The sequence below is a fragment of the Chamaea fasciata genome, unplaced genomic scaffold, assembly GCF_029207755.1.
Source record: "Chamaea fasciata isolate MVZ Bird 193981 ecotype frontalis unplaced genomic scaffold, bChaFas1.0.hap1 SCAF_6, whole genome shotgun sequence".
Lineage (NCBI taxonomy): Eukaryota > Metazoa > Chordata > Aves > Passeriformes > Sylviidae > Chamaea > Chamaea fasciata.
This window is the reverse complement of record NW_027094091.1, coordinates 32689009-32704236: the sequence shown is the minus strand read 5'-3', so window position 1 is coordinate 32704236 and position 15228 is coordinate 32689009. Positions and strand designations below refer to the sequence as shown.

General features: G+C 39.5%; 1 protein-coding gene across 1 annotated transcript in view; it reads left to right on the top strand.

Moving 5' to 3' along the window:
- TENM3 (teneurin transmembrane protein 3) overlaps nt 1-15228 on the top strand; it is a 379052-nt gene that overhangs the window by 254896 nt on the left and 108928 nt on the right. Inside the window, exon 8 of the mRNA XM_066185929.1 lies at nt 7738-7976. Coding sequence (XP_066042026.1) covers nt 7738-7976 — 239 coding nt within the window. The remainder of the gene's footprint in view (nt 1-7737; nt 7977-15228) is intronic.

The following is a 15228-nucleotide window of genomic DNA, read 5'->3' as shown; positions in this document are numbered from 1 at the left end:
AGTTTTGTGGAATCCCAAAGTCACACAGCTCTGGGTACTCAGCCTCTGTAGAAGATGCAGGATGCCTTGAACAGTGGTCTTCTCTGCTGGTGATTGCTATTGTGTCCAGAGGTTTTCTCAAATTGCAGGGGCGACCGATGAGTCAAATAAAACAAGGACTTTTTGCTTACATGAAAGAAATTTTCAGAGCGTCCCAGATATATCTAAATATACGTGGGTATTTTGATACCTAGAGGTAAAAGAAAAATGAAACAAATTTAGGGATAGTTTTTCGTTCCTCTTTCACCTCTCTTCAAGTCACTTTCTATTCTGTCAACTTCCAAATGTCAGTTTTGATTTATTCTGCACTGGAACAACAGGTATCTGAAAATAGCTTTCCTCATCTCCACAGTTGCCTTTGCCTGACCCATAAAAAGCCTAAATTTTGCATTTTTGCTTTAGGCAATTAGTTCTTAATGCTTTTGTGTGTTTTTCCCTAAAAATAAAGTGAATCAAACAGCAGTATTATAAAAACATGTCTTTGTGTACTGCGGGGCAAACAGTACTTACTCATTATACAAGAACAAGGAAATAATCAGTTGAATTTAAATTGAAATTGATAGAAAAAAATACATTTTGATATAGTGCATGTTTAGCCTGCAGAGCAAAATGCCACAAGATATCAGTGAGAGCGTAAGTTTTGGACTGTTTAGAGAAAGAGCAAGCTGTTAGTGAATAAATAGACTGGAAGGCATTTATTCCCTCCCTTTGTACTGGCCACTTTCAGACAGGGTGTTGTTCTTGATGGTCTACCCTACTACCGTAATTCCTGTTTCTGCTTATTTGGTCACAGTTTTACACAGCTTTTGTAACTCTTCACTGTCAAGTAACTTACCTCTTTCTCCACCGTTTTTGGAGTAAATTAACTTTCTCATTGCTCTGTAAATGCTTTCAGGAATCCTACCCCTTACAGTGCTTTTCAGACACACACCTGCGTCAGAAGTACAGGCCAGAGATCATTTCTAACATTGGATGCCTTTTGCAGTGCCGTCTTCTGAGTGTTCTTCCTCAGTTGTCTTCTAGCAGTGGGCTGTAACGATCAGAAGAACCATGTGCCACTAACTGGATCATCATGGAACTGACCAAACATTGCATTTAGGACAGTGTAGGAGACAGGGCTACAAGAAAACTTGTAGTGAAATAGATTAGGACATTTCTTACTGATCACAATCGAATCTCTCTATTCAGAAACACAACCAAATAAATAGATTTATTCTCCTCACGTTTTTCAGATGCTGTTAGTGTACAAAGGTTTAGCATGAAATGATTTAGGGTTTTTAAACACATATATTCTAAATACAGTTTTATTCTGGATCAGTGGTATTATAGCACTGAAGGTGAGGAATGTTTAGTTCATGTATGCATAAGACCAAGCAATATTGACCTTTATTCTGTTATAGCAGATGTCAACTAAATAATAATGTTGCATAAAACAACAATAGCTGCCATTCAGTCTCACTGGCAGGATGAAAAAATATGATGCATATTCTGATGTACTTTGCTAAGTTCAGTACAATTTTGCTGGGCCTTATTCACAATTTCATATTTCATGTGAGTTTTGTAAAAGTCTTGTATGACTTTTAATATGGTGTGGCATACTTGCCATGTGATTCAGTACTCTGAATCACAGAGTTTTGGCAGGGTTGCACTGTATGAAATAATTTAAAACAGAACTAAAATGCTGCCAAAAACGTTTTTTGAAATGATAAGGTAGGCTTTTTTACATCTTCCAAGTATTGCGAAGCATTCTGTATATACGATGAGAGAATGCCCAAAATGAGAGAAAATATTCTTTAGTAAGGTGAAGCAATTTCAGCATAAGCTAAAAAATTCATGTATCTAATGTAAAAATTACATTAGGAATGTTAAAATTATGCAATAACTCTGTTGCAGTTGAGACCAGCCTATTATAAAGTAATAGGTAATATTCCTTTTTGCTTGGTGATAGTTTATTTATATAATATCTCAGCTTCTGGCAATCTGGAGTCTAGGGCTTTCCAGACATGTTTATATATATAATAGTGCATTCATTGATGCATAGTGTCCATTTTCTTCTCAACTGCGGTCAAAAGTTCTTCTCATAGATCTTTTTGTGAAGAATGTTATTCTAAGTCGCATTTCTGTTGCTGGACACCCGGCTGTCTTTTATCAGAAGTACTTGGGCTTCTGGGCCGAGTCTTGCTGTCCTTGAATATTTTGATAGTCTATCTCCATTTCTATAAAGAAGCAGTTTTCAGTTAACTTAATCTTTCTGCCAAACTCATGGACGGTTGTTATCACTTCTTTCTCCCCTTCTCTTTTTCTATTTACTGAATTTAGTAGAGAATACTTTGGTTTTATTTTCTGCAGAGGAAGTGGCAGCACAAAGAAAATCTGATTTGCTGTGAGCCCCCTCCCCCAACCAGTGTTAGAAGGAGGAAACCATCTGCATGTCAGCCAGTGCACGCCAGCACTTGGTGCTCAAAGAGTACTGAGTAACATTTAAAACATGATTATTTTACTTTTATTCACATACTTCTGTTTTCTGAGCTGACACCTCTGAGGTTTTTGGTGCTGTATTTGTCTTCTCTTGTAAGGGCACATGCTTAAGCAAAATTCCTACCGTTTGTGAAATAAGGGTACTTCCCAGGTGTCTTTGCATCCAAAGATTAGTTTATGGTATAACTTTGTATTTTGTAGTTTAGATTTGTTAGGTACTGAATAATTCCCACTTAAAATGTTAAGATTAGCTGACTTTTTAATAGCAACATCTATTGAATAAGTTGGCAGAAATATGCATTGAATAAATGTAAAAGTAGAATATTATTTGCTTTAAAAGTTGAATTGAATTATTTAATAATACAGAACTGGCTTGTCTTGTAAAATATTAGCATGATTCACTGGAGTTTTGTACTCCATAGCTTAATAAATTATTTAAAGTGCTGCTTACATGAAGATCTAGCAAGTGCATGTTATGTGATCAATTTTGAAGGGAAGATACACTATTGCAGATGCTATAAGCTCCCTATGAGATGAAATATAGTGTAATTTCCTGTAAGTCAGTGCCTGGTCAAGTAGTGCAAACAGTTTAGGCTTTAGAAATTAGGTATTTGAGTTCCATAGTTTGAAAAGAAAAGGTAGATAGATGTATAGATAATTAAAATCATTTGTGGATGGATTATATTTCAAGAGCAGAAGAATTTCAGCATTATCTGGAAGCCGCCTGGATTTGTTGTCAGATACCATATCCTTCTAAGAGTCTCATAGGAACAGTTTGGCATGGCTCAGTGAGGCAGACAAGATGTGCAAGTCTGATAGCATTACACTTTAAATACTTAGCACTCGGAGTTAATGTAGCAGGAGAGTCCCTGACAACTTTGTTAGTAACTCCACTCATTAGAAATAGAGAGATCCAAACAAATTGTCTTAACCCACATGAAGATGCCAGACTGACTTTTCTGTCATTATTTTTCCCTCGGTCTTCAGCCAGACTGTGTAACCACTCTGGCATTGTATTTATGGAATTCAAAGTAAAGGAGAACAGCTTAAAGTGAGGAGCTGTGCCGTGTGCTGCCTAAGACAACACATTGCTGAATTCCCACAGCATGCTTCTGCAGTAACTGGCTGATCATGCCGTGGACAGGTGCACTCCTCACTGGGTAGAAGAGTGGCTGAATGGCCGAGTCCAGAAAGTGGGGAGTTGAGTTACGTCCAACTAATGGCCAGTCACAAGTGGTGTTCCCAATGGCTCACTATTGGGACCAGTCCTGTTTCATTTCAGAGAATAAGCTGAGCTGGAAGGGACCTACCAAGGTCATCGAGTTCAGCTCCCAGCCCTGCACAGGACCATCCCCAGGAGTCACACCATGTGCCCAAAAATGTTGTCCAAACATTTGTTGGACTCTGTCAGGTTTGGTGCTGTGACCTCTTCCCTGGGGAGCCTGTTCCAATGCCCAGCCACCCTTTGGGTAAAGGACCTTATTCTAATATCCAACCTCAGCCTGTCCTGACACAGCATCAGGCCATTCCCTCTGGTCCTGTCGCTGGGCTCCACAGAGAAGAGATCAGTGCCTGTCCCCCTCTTCCCTCATGAGGATGTTGAGGACCACAATGAGGTCTCCCCTCAGTCTCCTCTTCTCCAGGCTGAACAGACCAAGTGACCTCAGTTGTTCCTCATACGCCTTCCCCTCAAAGCCCTTCACCATCCCCACGGCCTTCCTTTGGACACTCTCGAATAGCTTTATAACCTTCTTATTATTGTGGTGCCCAAAACTGCCCACAATATTCAAGGTGAGGCCTGAGCAGTGCAGAGCAGAGCAGGATACTCACCTCCCTTGCCCAGCTGATGACTCTTTGTCTGTTATCAACAGTCTTTATCAATTATTTATTAATGGGGAGATCGAGTGTACCCTCCACGAGTTCAGAGAGGCCCCAAGCTGGATGGGAGTGTTGATCTGCTGGAAGGTGGAAGGTTCCGCAGAGGGATCTGGACAGGCTGGATCAATGGGCCAAGGCCTACTGTATAAGGTTAAATAAGGTCAAGTGCTGGGTTCTGCACTTGAGTCACAAAAACCTCCTGCAGTGCTACTGGGTGGGGGAAGAATGGCTGGAAAGCTGTCTTGCAGAGAAGCCCTGAAAGTGCTGGTTGACAGCAGTTGAACATGATCCAGCAGTGTGCCCAGGTGGCCAAGAAGGCCAGTGGCTTCCTGGCCTGTATCAAAAATACAGGCAGCAGGACCAGGAAAGGATCTTGTCTCTGTACTCAGCACTGATGAGGCCACACCTCAGGTGCTGTGTCCAGTTCTGGGCCCCTGGTTCAGGAAGGACTTTGAGGTGCTGGAGCAGCTCCAGAGAAGGCCAATGAAGCTGGTGAAAGGTCACAAACCTTATGAGGAGCAGCTGGGGGAGCCGAGGTTGTTTAGGGAGGGGGCCTCTTACCACTCTGTAACCACCTGAAAAGAGGTTATGGCCAGGTGGGGGTTGTTCTCTTCTCACAAGTAACAAGCCATAGGACAAGAACCAATAGCTTCAAGTGGCACTTGGGGGGGTTTAGGTTGGATATTAGGAAAAACTTCTTCCTTGAAAGGGTTGTCAAGCGTCAGAACAGTCTGCCCAGGGAAAGTGGTTGAGTCATAATCCCTCCAGGTATTTAAAAAAATGTGTTGATGTGGCATTCAGGGATATGGTTTAGTGGTGGACTTGGCATTGCTGAGTTAACACTTGTCTGAATGATCTTAAGGGTCATTTACAACTTCCATTTTTCTAAGATTCACATACAAAAGTTAAAATTTTCTTTCATTATCTAGATGCCTGAGGTGGACTGTCAGAGTTATGACAGTTCACACCATTGCTGTCATCTCTCTAGTTTATCTGTGGGATTAACTTCTCAAAGGCTTTGAGAATATGGACTACAGTGTCTCGTGGTCTGTGGTCTACCAAAGCCAACATCGGTTCTCATTTTCTCAGAGAAAATAAAAAAAAGAAAGGAAAGTATCAGTGCCAGACTGTTTTATTCCACTATTTTCTTAAAACTGAAAGTATATTGGAGTTCTAGTCAAGTGCTCATATAATGCCAATTCCCGTTTTTAGTCTGTTGAGTCTAACAGCGGGAGAAGGAGGATGTGAAAATTGCAGGCTGGTCAGGCAGCTTATTTTTAACAGGCAGCTGATGTATAGGAGGAGTACTGTTGTATGTACTGTATGGCTTTCCTTCTGTCCCCCAAAACAGTACACACTGCACATGGAAATGGAAACAACTACCTTTGTGTTTGGCGTTTTTTTCTGGGATCTGTTTGTGAAATATACCTGGACATAGCATTTACCATATGTAGCCAGGAATGAAAGAGCACTAAAGGTCAAGTGGATAAGACACTTATCAGGACTTAATTAATTTACATGATTCTGTGAATCTGTACAATCAAAGTAATGCTGTTGTAAACATTTTTACATAGAGCTAGTTACTATTTTGGTGTTTGCTGCATTGAAAATGTCACAACTTTTAATGAAGCGCCTTCTTAGACAGAATTTAAGCTACCAGAGCTTTGTCTTTTGAGATTGTTGATTACACTATGAGCTCAGCAGCCAGAAAAATTTGGGATGTGCTGTTGTGCACCAGTAGATCTAGTAGTGCATAGCCTTCTGTTGTTGCTGCCATCAAGTTTAATATTGTTCAGAATGAAGTAATCTATGTAAAATATTTCATGGAATCATGTTTGTAATGCAAATATTTTCAAGTAGGGGGCCTATGCCAATATGCTCTAATTCATCCATTAACCTCCCACAGCAAAATCACCTGTAAACAACGAATCTTGTTTATCAACTGCTGGTATTTTTCTCAGGCTGCAGTGGGGCAAGTTAATTTCTAGTGTCTCTACAGTGTAAATTGGTCCATTACTATGCAAGAATCCGAGCATATGTCCCAGAGAATCAAAGTCCCATCAGCTAAGAAGCAGTTGACAGTGACACGTGGTGTATCTGGAAGGGCTTTACCCCTGCACAGCTGGCTCAGCTGGTGGTGGATCCTCTGAGCTGTGCTGAATAAGTGACAGGCAGGAGGCAAATACAGTGTGGGCATGCACTTGCCTTGGGCAGGGCCTGGGTATCAGCAATTCATGAGTGTCTCTTAGCTATGTCCAAACCCAAACACCTTCCTGGTTCTATTTAGCTGTGCCTTGGTAAGTTCAAAGTCTCTACAGTGTGCTTTCTTACCATTTTTAGATATAATGTATTCATTTTTCTGAGCTTAATTAGTGAGGGCAAGCCCTATGCTACAGACTTGCCAACATAACAAATTGGTGGGAAACCTCTGGTGCAAAGACCTTTCTTTGAATGAGGTCTTGTTGCTCATAGAGTTGTGCATGTGCACCTGAAGAAAAACTGCAGGTAGAATGTGCCATGTTTAGAGGCTCTTTCAAAGTAATTATGATTATGTGAACTGAAATTAAAGGATTCTACCACATAGAAGCTCAGGGTGTACTATTTCCTTTGGAGATTTTAATTGAAGAAACAAACCGGTAACTCTCCGTGTGTCTTAACTTGGACTTTGCTTTTCATATCTGTTGCTGGTTTTTGGTCTTCCTAAACACTTAGTAAATATATTTTTTTAGTGTATTTCTTCTAGGCTGTAACTAGCTGCTTGTATCCATAATCAGATCTTTTTATGGTAGGATTAGTGCAAGTAGATGTGAATTAGTGAACTGAGTACTTAGGACACGCTCCAAAAAAATTTTTAACTGACTATTTTTGGAAAAGTTGCCAAAAGTTTGTAACTGAGAGATTGCTGTTTTCCTTGTACTTAACCTAGGAAGGCTGTGATAAGTAGTGTGGGCTGCAGTCACATTGCTCATTATTGACTTTTTAATGGAGTTCCCTGTAGTCTGCTGTAGAAGCCAACACAAATAAACAGCAGCAGAAAGCCTGTCCCTTACTTGTTGGATAAACTGTGAGAGACTTCCTCCCTGGTACACTGTATTTTGGGTAGTTCTGTTTCCTTTCTGGATACCAGAGTATTATTAATGTTTGGGGGGCTTTGGTCCTTACTTAAAGGGAAAGTGTCTTTTTATGTGTGAGCGTCATGACAAGTTGTTGCTTCTATGACCCTTTGTAGATTGGATGTTGTTAGCTGTTTGAAAATAGGCAACATCAAACAAAAGAGTTATGATTGCCTGTGCTCCAGCTTTATTTACTTTTATACTTTACCATATGCTCTTTCTTTCACAGGCATTTCCTATTCAAAACAGGAACAGGGACCACACCGCTGTTCAGTACTGCAACACCAGGGTACACAATGGCATCCGGCTCTGTTTATTCCCCTCCTACTCGGCCACTACCTAGGAACACTCTATCCAGAAGTGCTTTTAAATTCAAGAAGTCTTCAAAGTACTGTAGCTGGAAATGTACTGCACTCTGTGCTGTAGGAGTCTCAGTGCTGCTGGCAATACTGCTGTCCTACTTTATAGGTGAGTCCTGTTTTTTATAATTGTCACTATGAGCAGTGATGTCTGATGGATTGTATATGGACTGTGACGTACTAACCATTAACTAGCAAAGTCTTTGGTAACAGTAAAAGCCACAAGGATTTAATGAAAAGTCACAATTGTTTAGAGAAATTAGAAAATATGAACATTTTGCAAGCTTTCTGTAGCTTGTTTTTCAGTGAATTAACTTCAAAGAAGTATTTGAACTAGAATTAAATTATGTGGGGTCAAGTTCATATAAAAGTGTGTGTAAAATATAGGCTGTAAAAATTCCATGATGTGAATATATACTTGCAGCATATCTTTGGAACTCTTTTCCTCTCATTTTGCTGATATATTGCTAATACAAGCTTTAGGAATACTAACTACCACTTATTTTATCATTGCATACATGTATGTTTGTGTGTAGAGCTGGAGCAAAGGTCTGCTACAGATGTTTGATTGCAAAATAGGGAAAATAATTGTCCAAAAGGACAACATGCGGTGAAGATGCAGACTTCTTCCTCTCTGATGGGTTGTTTATTTTAATTATTGTCACTTTTCTTTATTTGTTTGTAAAGTTCCATTTTCCAGATTTTATTTTAGAAGATTTCCTTCATTTCTTCATCTCCTTAATTATTTTCATAAATGTTCACTATAAATATTATATAATTTGAATTTTAGGCATTTAATAGGAGCAGTGCTTGGCTGTGAGAAAATGTCCGTTAAGGGAACAGAACAGGATCATTTTGCACTCCTAACTTCCTTTGCATCTTTGTCCAGATTACAGATTTTTTCATCTCTGAGTCCAAAAATGGTCTTCAAAGACTTTCTTTTTACTGACTTGTTAATTAGAAGTTTAGGTCACCATAGTTATGTAAAAATAAGTATAATAGTCTGGGTTTTGTTATTGGTTGCACACCAGTTTAGAGTCTCGAGGAGTGGAGGAAAGAAAACAGAAAGAAGAGAGTCAATTTCTCTCTCCATCCCTCTTTTTAAAATCAGTGTTAATTTATAATAGAGCCTAGAGGGCCTTAAGATCCTTAAATCTTCATCGTCATTGTTCAAACAATCTTGTTGCAATTCAATGCAAGAGACAGCACAAGCTCTATAGAGCCTTTGAAGTAGTTCTCACTGAGTTGAAACTCTTGTGAACAATGCAAGAAACTGGGTTGCTGAGTAGCTGGAGAAATTCCCCTCTGACCCAGCAAAGCTGAGCCCCCTGAGCACCCTTTCCACCTCAGCTGCCAGCCCCGAAGAGCAAAAGACATGTATGCAAATGTCAGCCTTGCCACTGCTCTTCAGCTTCCTTCAATCACTGGACTTGTGGTTATTTCATGTCAATGTGCGAGGAGTTAAAAGTGTGGTTAAGTTTTGACACGAAATCTTTTTTTAAGTGGGATTAAAATAATCCCACTTATAAAACACATAAATTATGCTCAGTCTCTGTAATATTGCCTCATAAATCATCAGAAGTAAACGTCTGCTACTAAATAAATACATACATAAATATGAAAGGAAGAATTCAGCATGAAGTATCACTGTCAGAAGCCAGGAAAAACAGCCATACATATAGTAAAACACTGGAGACCTGATTGTGAGCTGAGCACTACACTTTGCTAGTCCCAAAGAGCCAGATTACTTATGAAACGGAGGGGCACGGGAAGATAGCTATACCAGATTATTTCTCCCACAGGCACATTAAGAAATATAAGCACGTCTAATGCGCCTCTATTCCTGTATTCGGGAAAAAGAACTGAGCTTTCCAGTGAGCAAGAGCTGAAAGCTCCACACATCATTTATTCACATACCCTGTAAAAAAAAAAAAAAATAGCTGCACAAGATTTCATTTCGTGGGTGCACGCCAGCTCACATCCTGGCTGAAATAAACAATGCACGACAGCCTTCCTCTGCCCACAGTCAATAGGGAGCTCAATGCCTACTGGTGATATTACACGTATTTCAGCTAACTCAGCAATCTAAATGTAAAATTCAGCACTCAGAGATGCTCTCTAGAGAACTTTGTGTCCATAAAATCACGAATGGATTACACTCATACATATATGTGGTTTTCCCATCTCTGCAGATGTAGTGTCAGAAATACCCCCATTTAATAGGCCATCCAAGTATAAATCAGTAGAAATCATTAATGTGAGATGGAAGCACTCCTTCATCTTAGTTAACTATTTCATAGAAGGGTTTGGGTTGGAAGAGATATTTAAGATAATTTAGTTCCAGACCCCCTGCCATGGACAAGGGCACCTTGTGCTAGACCAGGTTGCTCAAAGCGCCATCCAACCTGACTTTGAATACATCCAGGGATAGGGCATCAACAACTTCTCTGGGCAACCTGTTCCATGGTCTGACCACCACACAGCAAAGAATTTCTGCCTAATATCTAATCTAAACCTGTCCTATTTCAGTTAAAGCCCTTCCCCTTTCTCCTGTTTTTGTGAGAAGTCCCTCTCCAGGTCTCTTTCAGGTCCCCTTTAGGTAATAGAAGGCTGCTGTAAGGTCTCCCCAGAGCCTTCTCTTCTTCAAGGTGAGCAACCCCAACTCACTTTTAGCCTGTCTTCAGAGGAGACAGAGGAGGCATGTTCATAACATAGGTGTGAAAGGGAAATGACTGAGTAGGAAATCGGTTGTAGCATAAAAAGAAGGGAAGGATCACAGTATTGTGTGACTTCTAGCACCCTATGACATGCCTCCAATACAGTGGTCTGACATCTCTGCTGAAATTTACAGCAGCTGAGGTGACATGCCACATTAGTATAGACATGTTTTGAACTTCACAGAAATATGTTGCCACCAGTGTGAAAATGCTACCCACCTTGTAGCATTTGCATGAAAGAAGGAATTCAATATGAAGTTTCACTGTCAAGAGCTGGGAAATCACTCATTTTGCATCACGATTGCGGCAAAATACACCAGTACGTGTTGATCAGGTGTGGCTGATGTCCATTGTGTGACTGTGGCAGCTGCAGACTGAAGGACAAATAACCCGCTCCTCTAGTGAGTGGTGGTGTAACCCAGCCCTTCTCAGGATTGCAGAGAGATGAACATGTCATGCCCAGGCTTATTTTAGTTACAGTGAGTATGGGGTAGAGAAAGTGACTTGAGATCTTGCTGCCTCTGCTCAGGCGACATAAGGCAGAAGAGACAGTTTGCTAGACTTCATGTCTGCCTTTGCAGAAGTGCTCAGTCAATTACTGCTCCGTCAATTAGCCCAGCCAGAGGAAGGAGCTGCATCAAGAGTCTGGTATGTCTTGCACTTCTTCCATCACTCTGACAGGAAAGACTCCTATGTTTACAAAGTCTGCAAAGATGAGGTGAGAGCAGAGAGTGTCAGCATGGGTACAGACCAGAGCAAACACTACACTCTAAAGCCACTTCATGCAGTCTTGGTGATCACAAGGAATTGAAAATGTTATTTTAGTCTAAAGGAAAGCCTTCCCATGCGTTCTTGCATTTCTAGCCCTCATAGTCTCTCTCAACCATTCTGCAATGTACAAAATATTTAAGCTTACTATTCCTGCCAATTAGACAATTAATTAATTCATTTTTAGAGAAAATAGAAGGGAGTTGTGGAAAATGTTCGTCCTTTGGCATAGAGGCTTCATCTACTGTTAAATGGTTGAGAAGGAAGTAAAGCAACAGAAACATGCAGGTGCTGAACCAAAAGATATTGTACCAACACAGAGAAGACAGGAATTAAAAATAGCTCTAGTTTAAAGTAAAGGATTCAAAGAAAAGCTCCCTGAAATAATGGATTACAAAATGGGGAGTAAAGAATTTAAGCTGCCTCATTTAGGGATCAAGTTAACACTGGAATTTCTTTAAGCTGCTCATTTGCCCAACTTCTGTCTGTAATCAGGTTTGCAACCAAGGAAAAAAGCAACCTTCTTTTTCCAACATGAAGATTTTAGAATCTTTGTACCTATTTGGAAGACTAGGAAGAACAGTACGAAATATAAGCCTTTAAAGAGTAAGAAGAATGACATTGCCTTTGTTTGACCTCTTTCTATATAGACATTAACAGTTTTAACCAACTTTTACGGAGAGTCCATGTGAAAGCCAGAAACAGAATTCAGTTTTACAATGTGGAGACAACACAGAACTTAGTCTTTTGTTTCTCCATGGCTTATTGCCTCCTTCAGCATCCATCACTTGCCGCAAATGAATGAATGAATGAAAGGAAAGTTCTGAAAGAAAGTTCTGAAAAGCACCTCCTAGGTCAAAAATGAGCACCAAGTCAGAGTTTCATATGTAACCACCATCCTTTAATTCCACGTTTTGGGATCTTCCTTGTCCACTTGGGTTTTACTAAGGGAAGGAGCTTGTTCTTCTTAGACATGATTTTTTCCCAACAGAAAAATCTACTGTGTAATTATAGAGAATTAGCCAGTCGAGAGTTGTTTCCAATATGTTGTTGCATATCACAGACTCCAACCAGCTGTATTAACAAACCGATTTGTACTGTACTAATTATTTCTGCTGTAGTGTGGATTCAGCAATTAATGGATGAAATTAATGAGAATTTGGGGACCTCAGAGCCCCTCTTTCTTCCCCAGGAGTTGCTCTAGCAATTGATTCTCCATTGCTAATGGCACCGTCTTGACATTGTCTAAATCAATAGAAGAAATTACTGCCATTTTCACTGTACATGGAACTGAAGAGGGGAGCAGTTCAGTTCCTCAGTCAGCGCTGGAACTGCACAGTACTGGATTCAGTCAACTGTGCGTGAAGAGTTGTAGTCTGAAAAATTGCATGCGTCTGTCATGAATTTTGTCTTATGTCTGCTGAATAAGTTTCCATGAACGTAAAACATCATTTGAATGCACAATAGGACCTGAGCTATTTAGTCAGGCTTTTCCAGTCCTGACTGCTTCACAACAACCTGTCGTACTTTCAAGTCATTGAGCATTTTACTCTTTGTGTAACTTGGGACTCATCATTTTGTTAGCCTTATCTCAGCAGTCAGTGGTCAGAACACGAATATACACCAGCCAGCTATTCATTGTGATAAAGCAAGTATTTACATGTCAGAAGGGCATCTCTTCTGTAATAAGAAAAACAAAAAAAAGGAAAGAAGGAATTTTATTTCATTTAAAAGGCCACATGATTATTTTTGTCACTATTGCCTTTATCATTTTTTTATTACCACTTTCTTTATCTATCAGTATTTTTTTACTATTTAAACAAATCCATTTTGGACAGAAAAGAAAGCTAACATTTAGACTTAACAGATGAAATATTTTCTGGGAAATCATGCATGGGAGAATTGATGGTACTTCATTCTATGAGACACAGTAGTAAACTTGGGTTCTGCTACGACACATATGACTATACAATCATAATGCAAATTTCAAATGAAATATGAATGGAAAAGATACCAGACTAGAAAGCTATGTTTGATAATTACAGATAATTCATATTTTCTACAGTGTATAAAAATAGCCACACTGTTCTTACTCGGCTGTTACTGTAACAAGCACTCATGCTTTTTGTCTATCTAAAAATGTTAGTGTTTTATCATCCCAAAATACTAAAAATAATCTGAACATTTTGTACTAGTATATTTCTAATAATGGACAACTGTCTTCAGAGTTATCTCAAAAACTTCCTGAGAATAAGAACAGACCAACTTAAGAGGTTTTAAGGTAGAAAGAGAAGAAAAATATGGAAGTGTCTAGGAAAAATAGCAAACAAGTTTCATTATTAGAGGAGACTGACACATCAGAAGCATGCAAAGTGTGAAAGATAGTGTGTAACTCTCTGAGGTGAGTTTTAAGTAATTATTAAAAATTATTAAATTGTCTGTTTCTGTAGGCTGAGGCTAACTTCCTATGTCTTCAGCGTCTTCTGTTTCTGAGTTTGTTATCTGTGGTTCTCCCATATTACTCAGGATTCAGTGTGACAGCTGCTGGCATTCACATCTCTTCCCAGATTGTGGAGAACCACCTGCCCTTCCTGTTCAGTGGCAGAAGTCATAGTAGGGCAGAACAACTCTCCCCCAAAACTAATTGATTTACAGCCATGGCAGTTATAGAAGTGAATTTTGTGACTGAAGCAATGGCTAAATATACCTAAGAATCTATTCTACTTTATCAGTAAAGAACAATATAATATTTCTTTTTGATTGCAATGCCAAGTTAATATTATTCTGCTGTTTTTAAAGCTCAGTTACTGCCAGGAATAAGGAAAACAACTTAATTTATGATGCCATTTAAATGGAATTTTTATTACAATACCCAGCATAGGTATTGTAATTAACAGGCATGAGGGAGAATATAGTTTAATTGCCATTTATCACATTACCTTTCATTATATGTTTACAGAAACTGTTTTTCTTTTTGACATACATTTAATTTTGAGTGTTGTAATACTATTGTCACTGAGAGTTTCATCAAGAACTTTTGGCTTTCGTCATTCTCTTCCTATTTCTGTCTGCTTCACTCAGGTTTGCTGGGACCTTAGCTATGTCTGGAGCTTCACTGAGGTGTGTGGGTTGGAAATATGTTCCCTGTCTACAGATATGTGGCAGATTTTTACAGTTAGCTAGGTTTATGCTCTCAGCCCATTTGTTTTTCCAACAATGTAAAGCCTTGAGGTAAACTAATATATTTATAGACCTCATTCTTAAAAAAAAAAAAAAAGAGTTTTCCTTTTGATCTGTTGTCATCATCTGAAGGAATTGCTCAGAGATTTTACAGTTTAACAGATCTACCTATCACAATGTATTCAAACTACCATGCAAAAATCTACAGCAGGGAATCTTCTCTTGTGTAAACCTTTCTGAGAAAGCATGCCAGCTATCTAAGCACAGTTCTTTAGCGTTGTCTGATCACACCATGCACTTAGCAGAACCACTCACTGTGTGCCTATATCTGGATTTGTGAAGACAGCCAGTGTCTCCAGCACTGTTGAAAGTACATCAGTTCTTGCAAAGTGTAGACTCACTACTCATTTTAACAATCCAAGGGGCTTTTAGGGGATGTTTCGTGTGTCTAGTGCACTTGGAGGCAGCAGCAATGTTCCTTTTCGCCTTTTTTTTTTCAAAATTAAAGCTTGGTGGGATTTGGAAGTGGCTGCCTCTCAAATGAAGAAGCTGTGGATTAGGTGCATAGTGATGTCTCTCTTCTGTCCAGAAGGAATGTTTCCAGATTTCTCTTGGCTGCAAGTGTCAGGGGCAGCCAGAAGCTGGCTGCCTCTGATGGCAGTGCCACATGTAGGGCTCTGCCTTCCCAGCATGTGT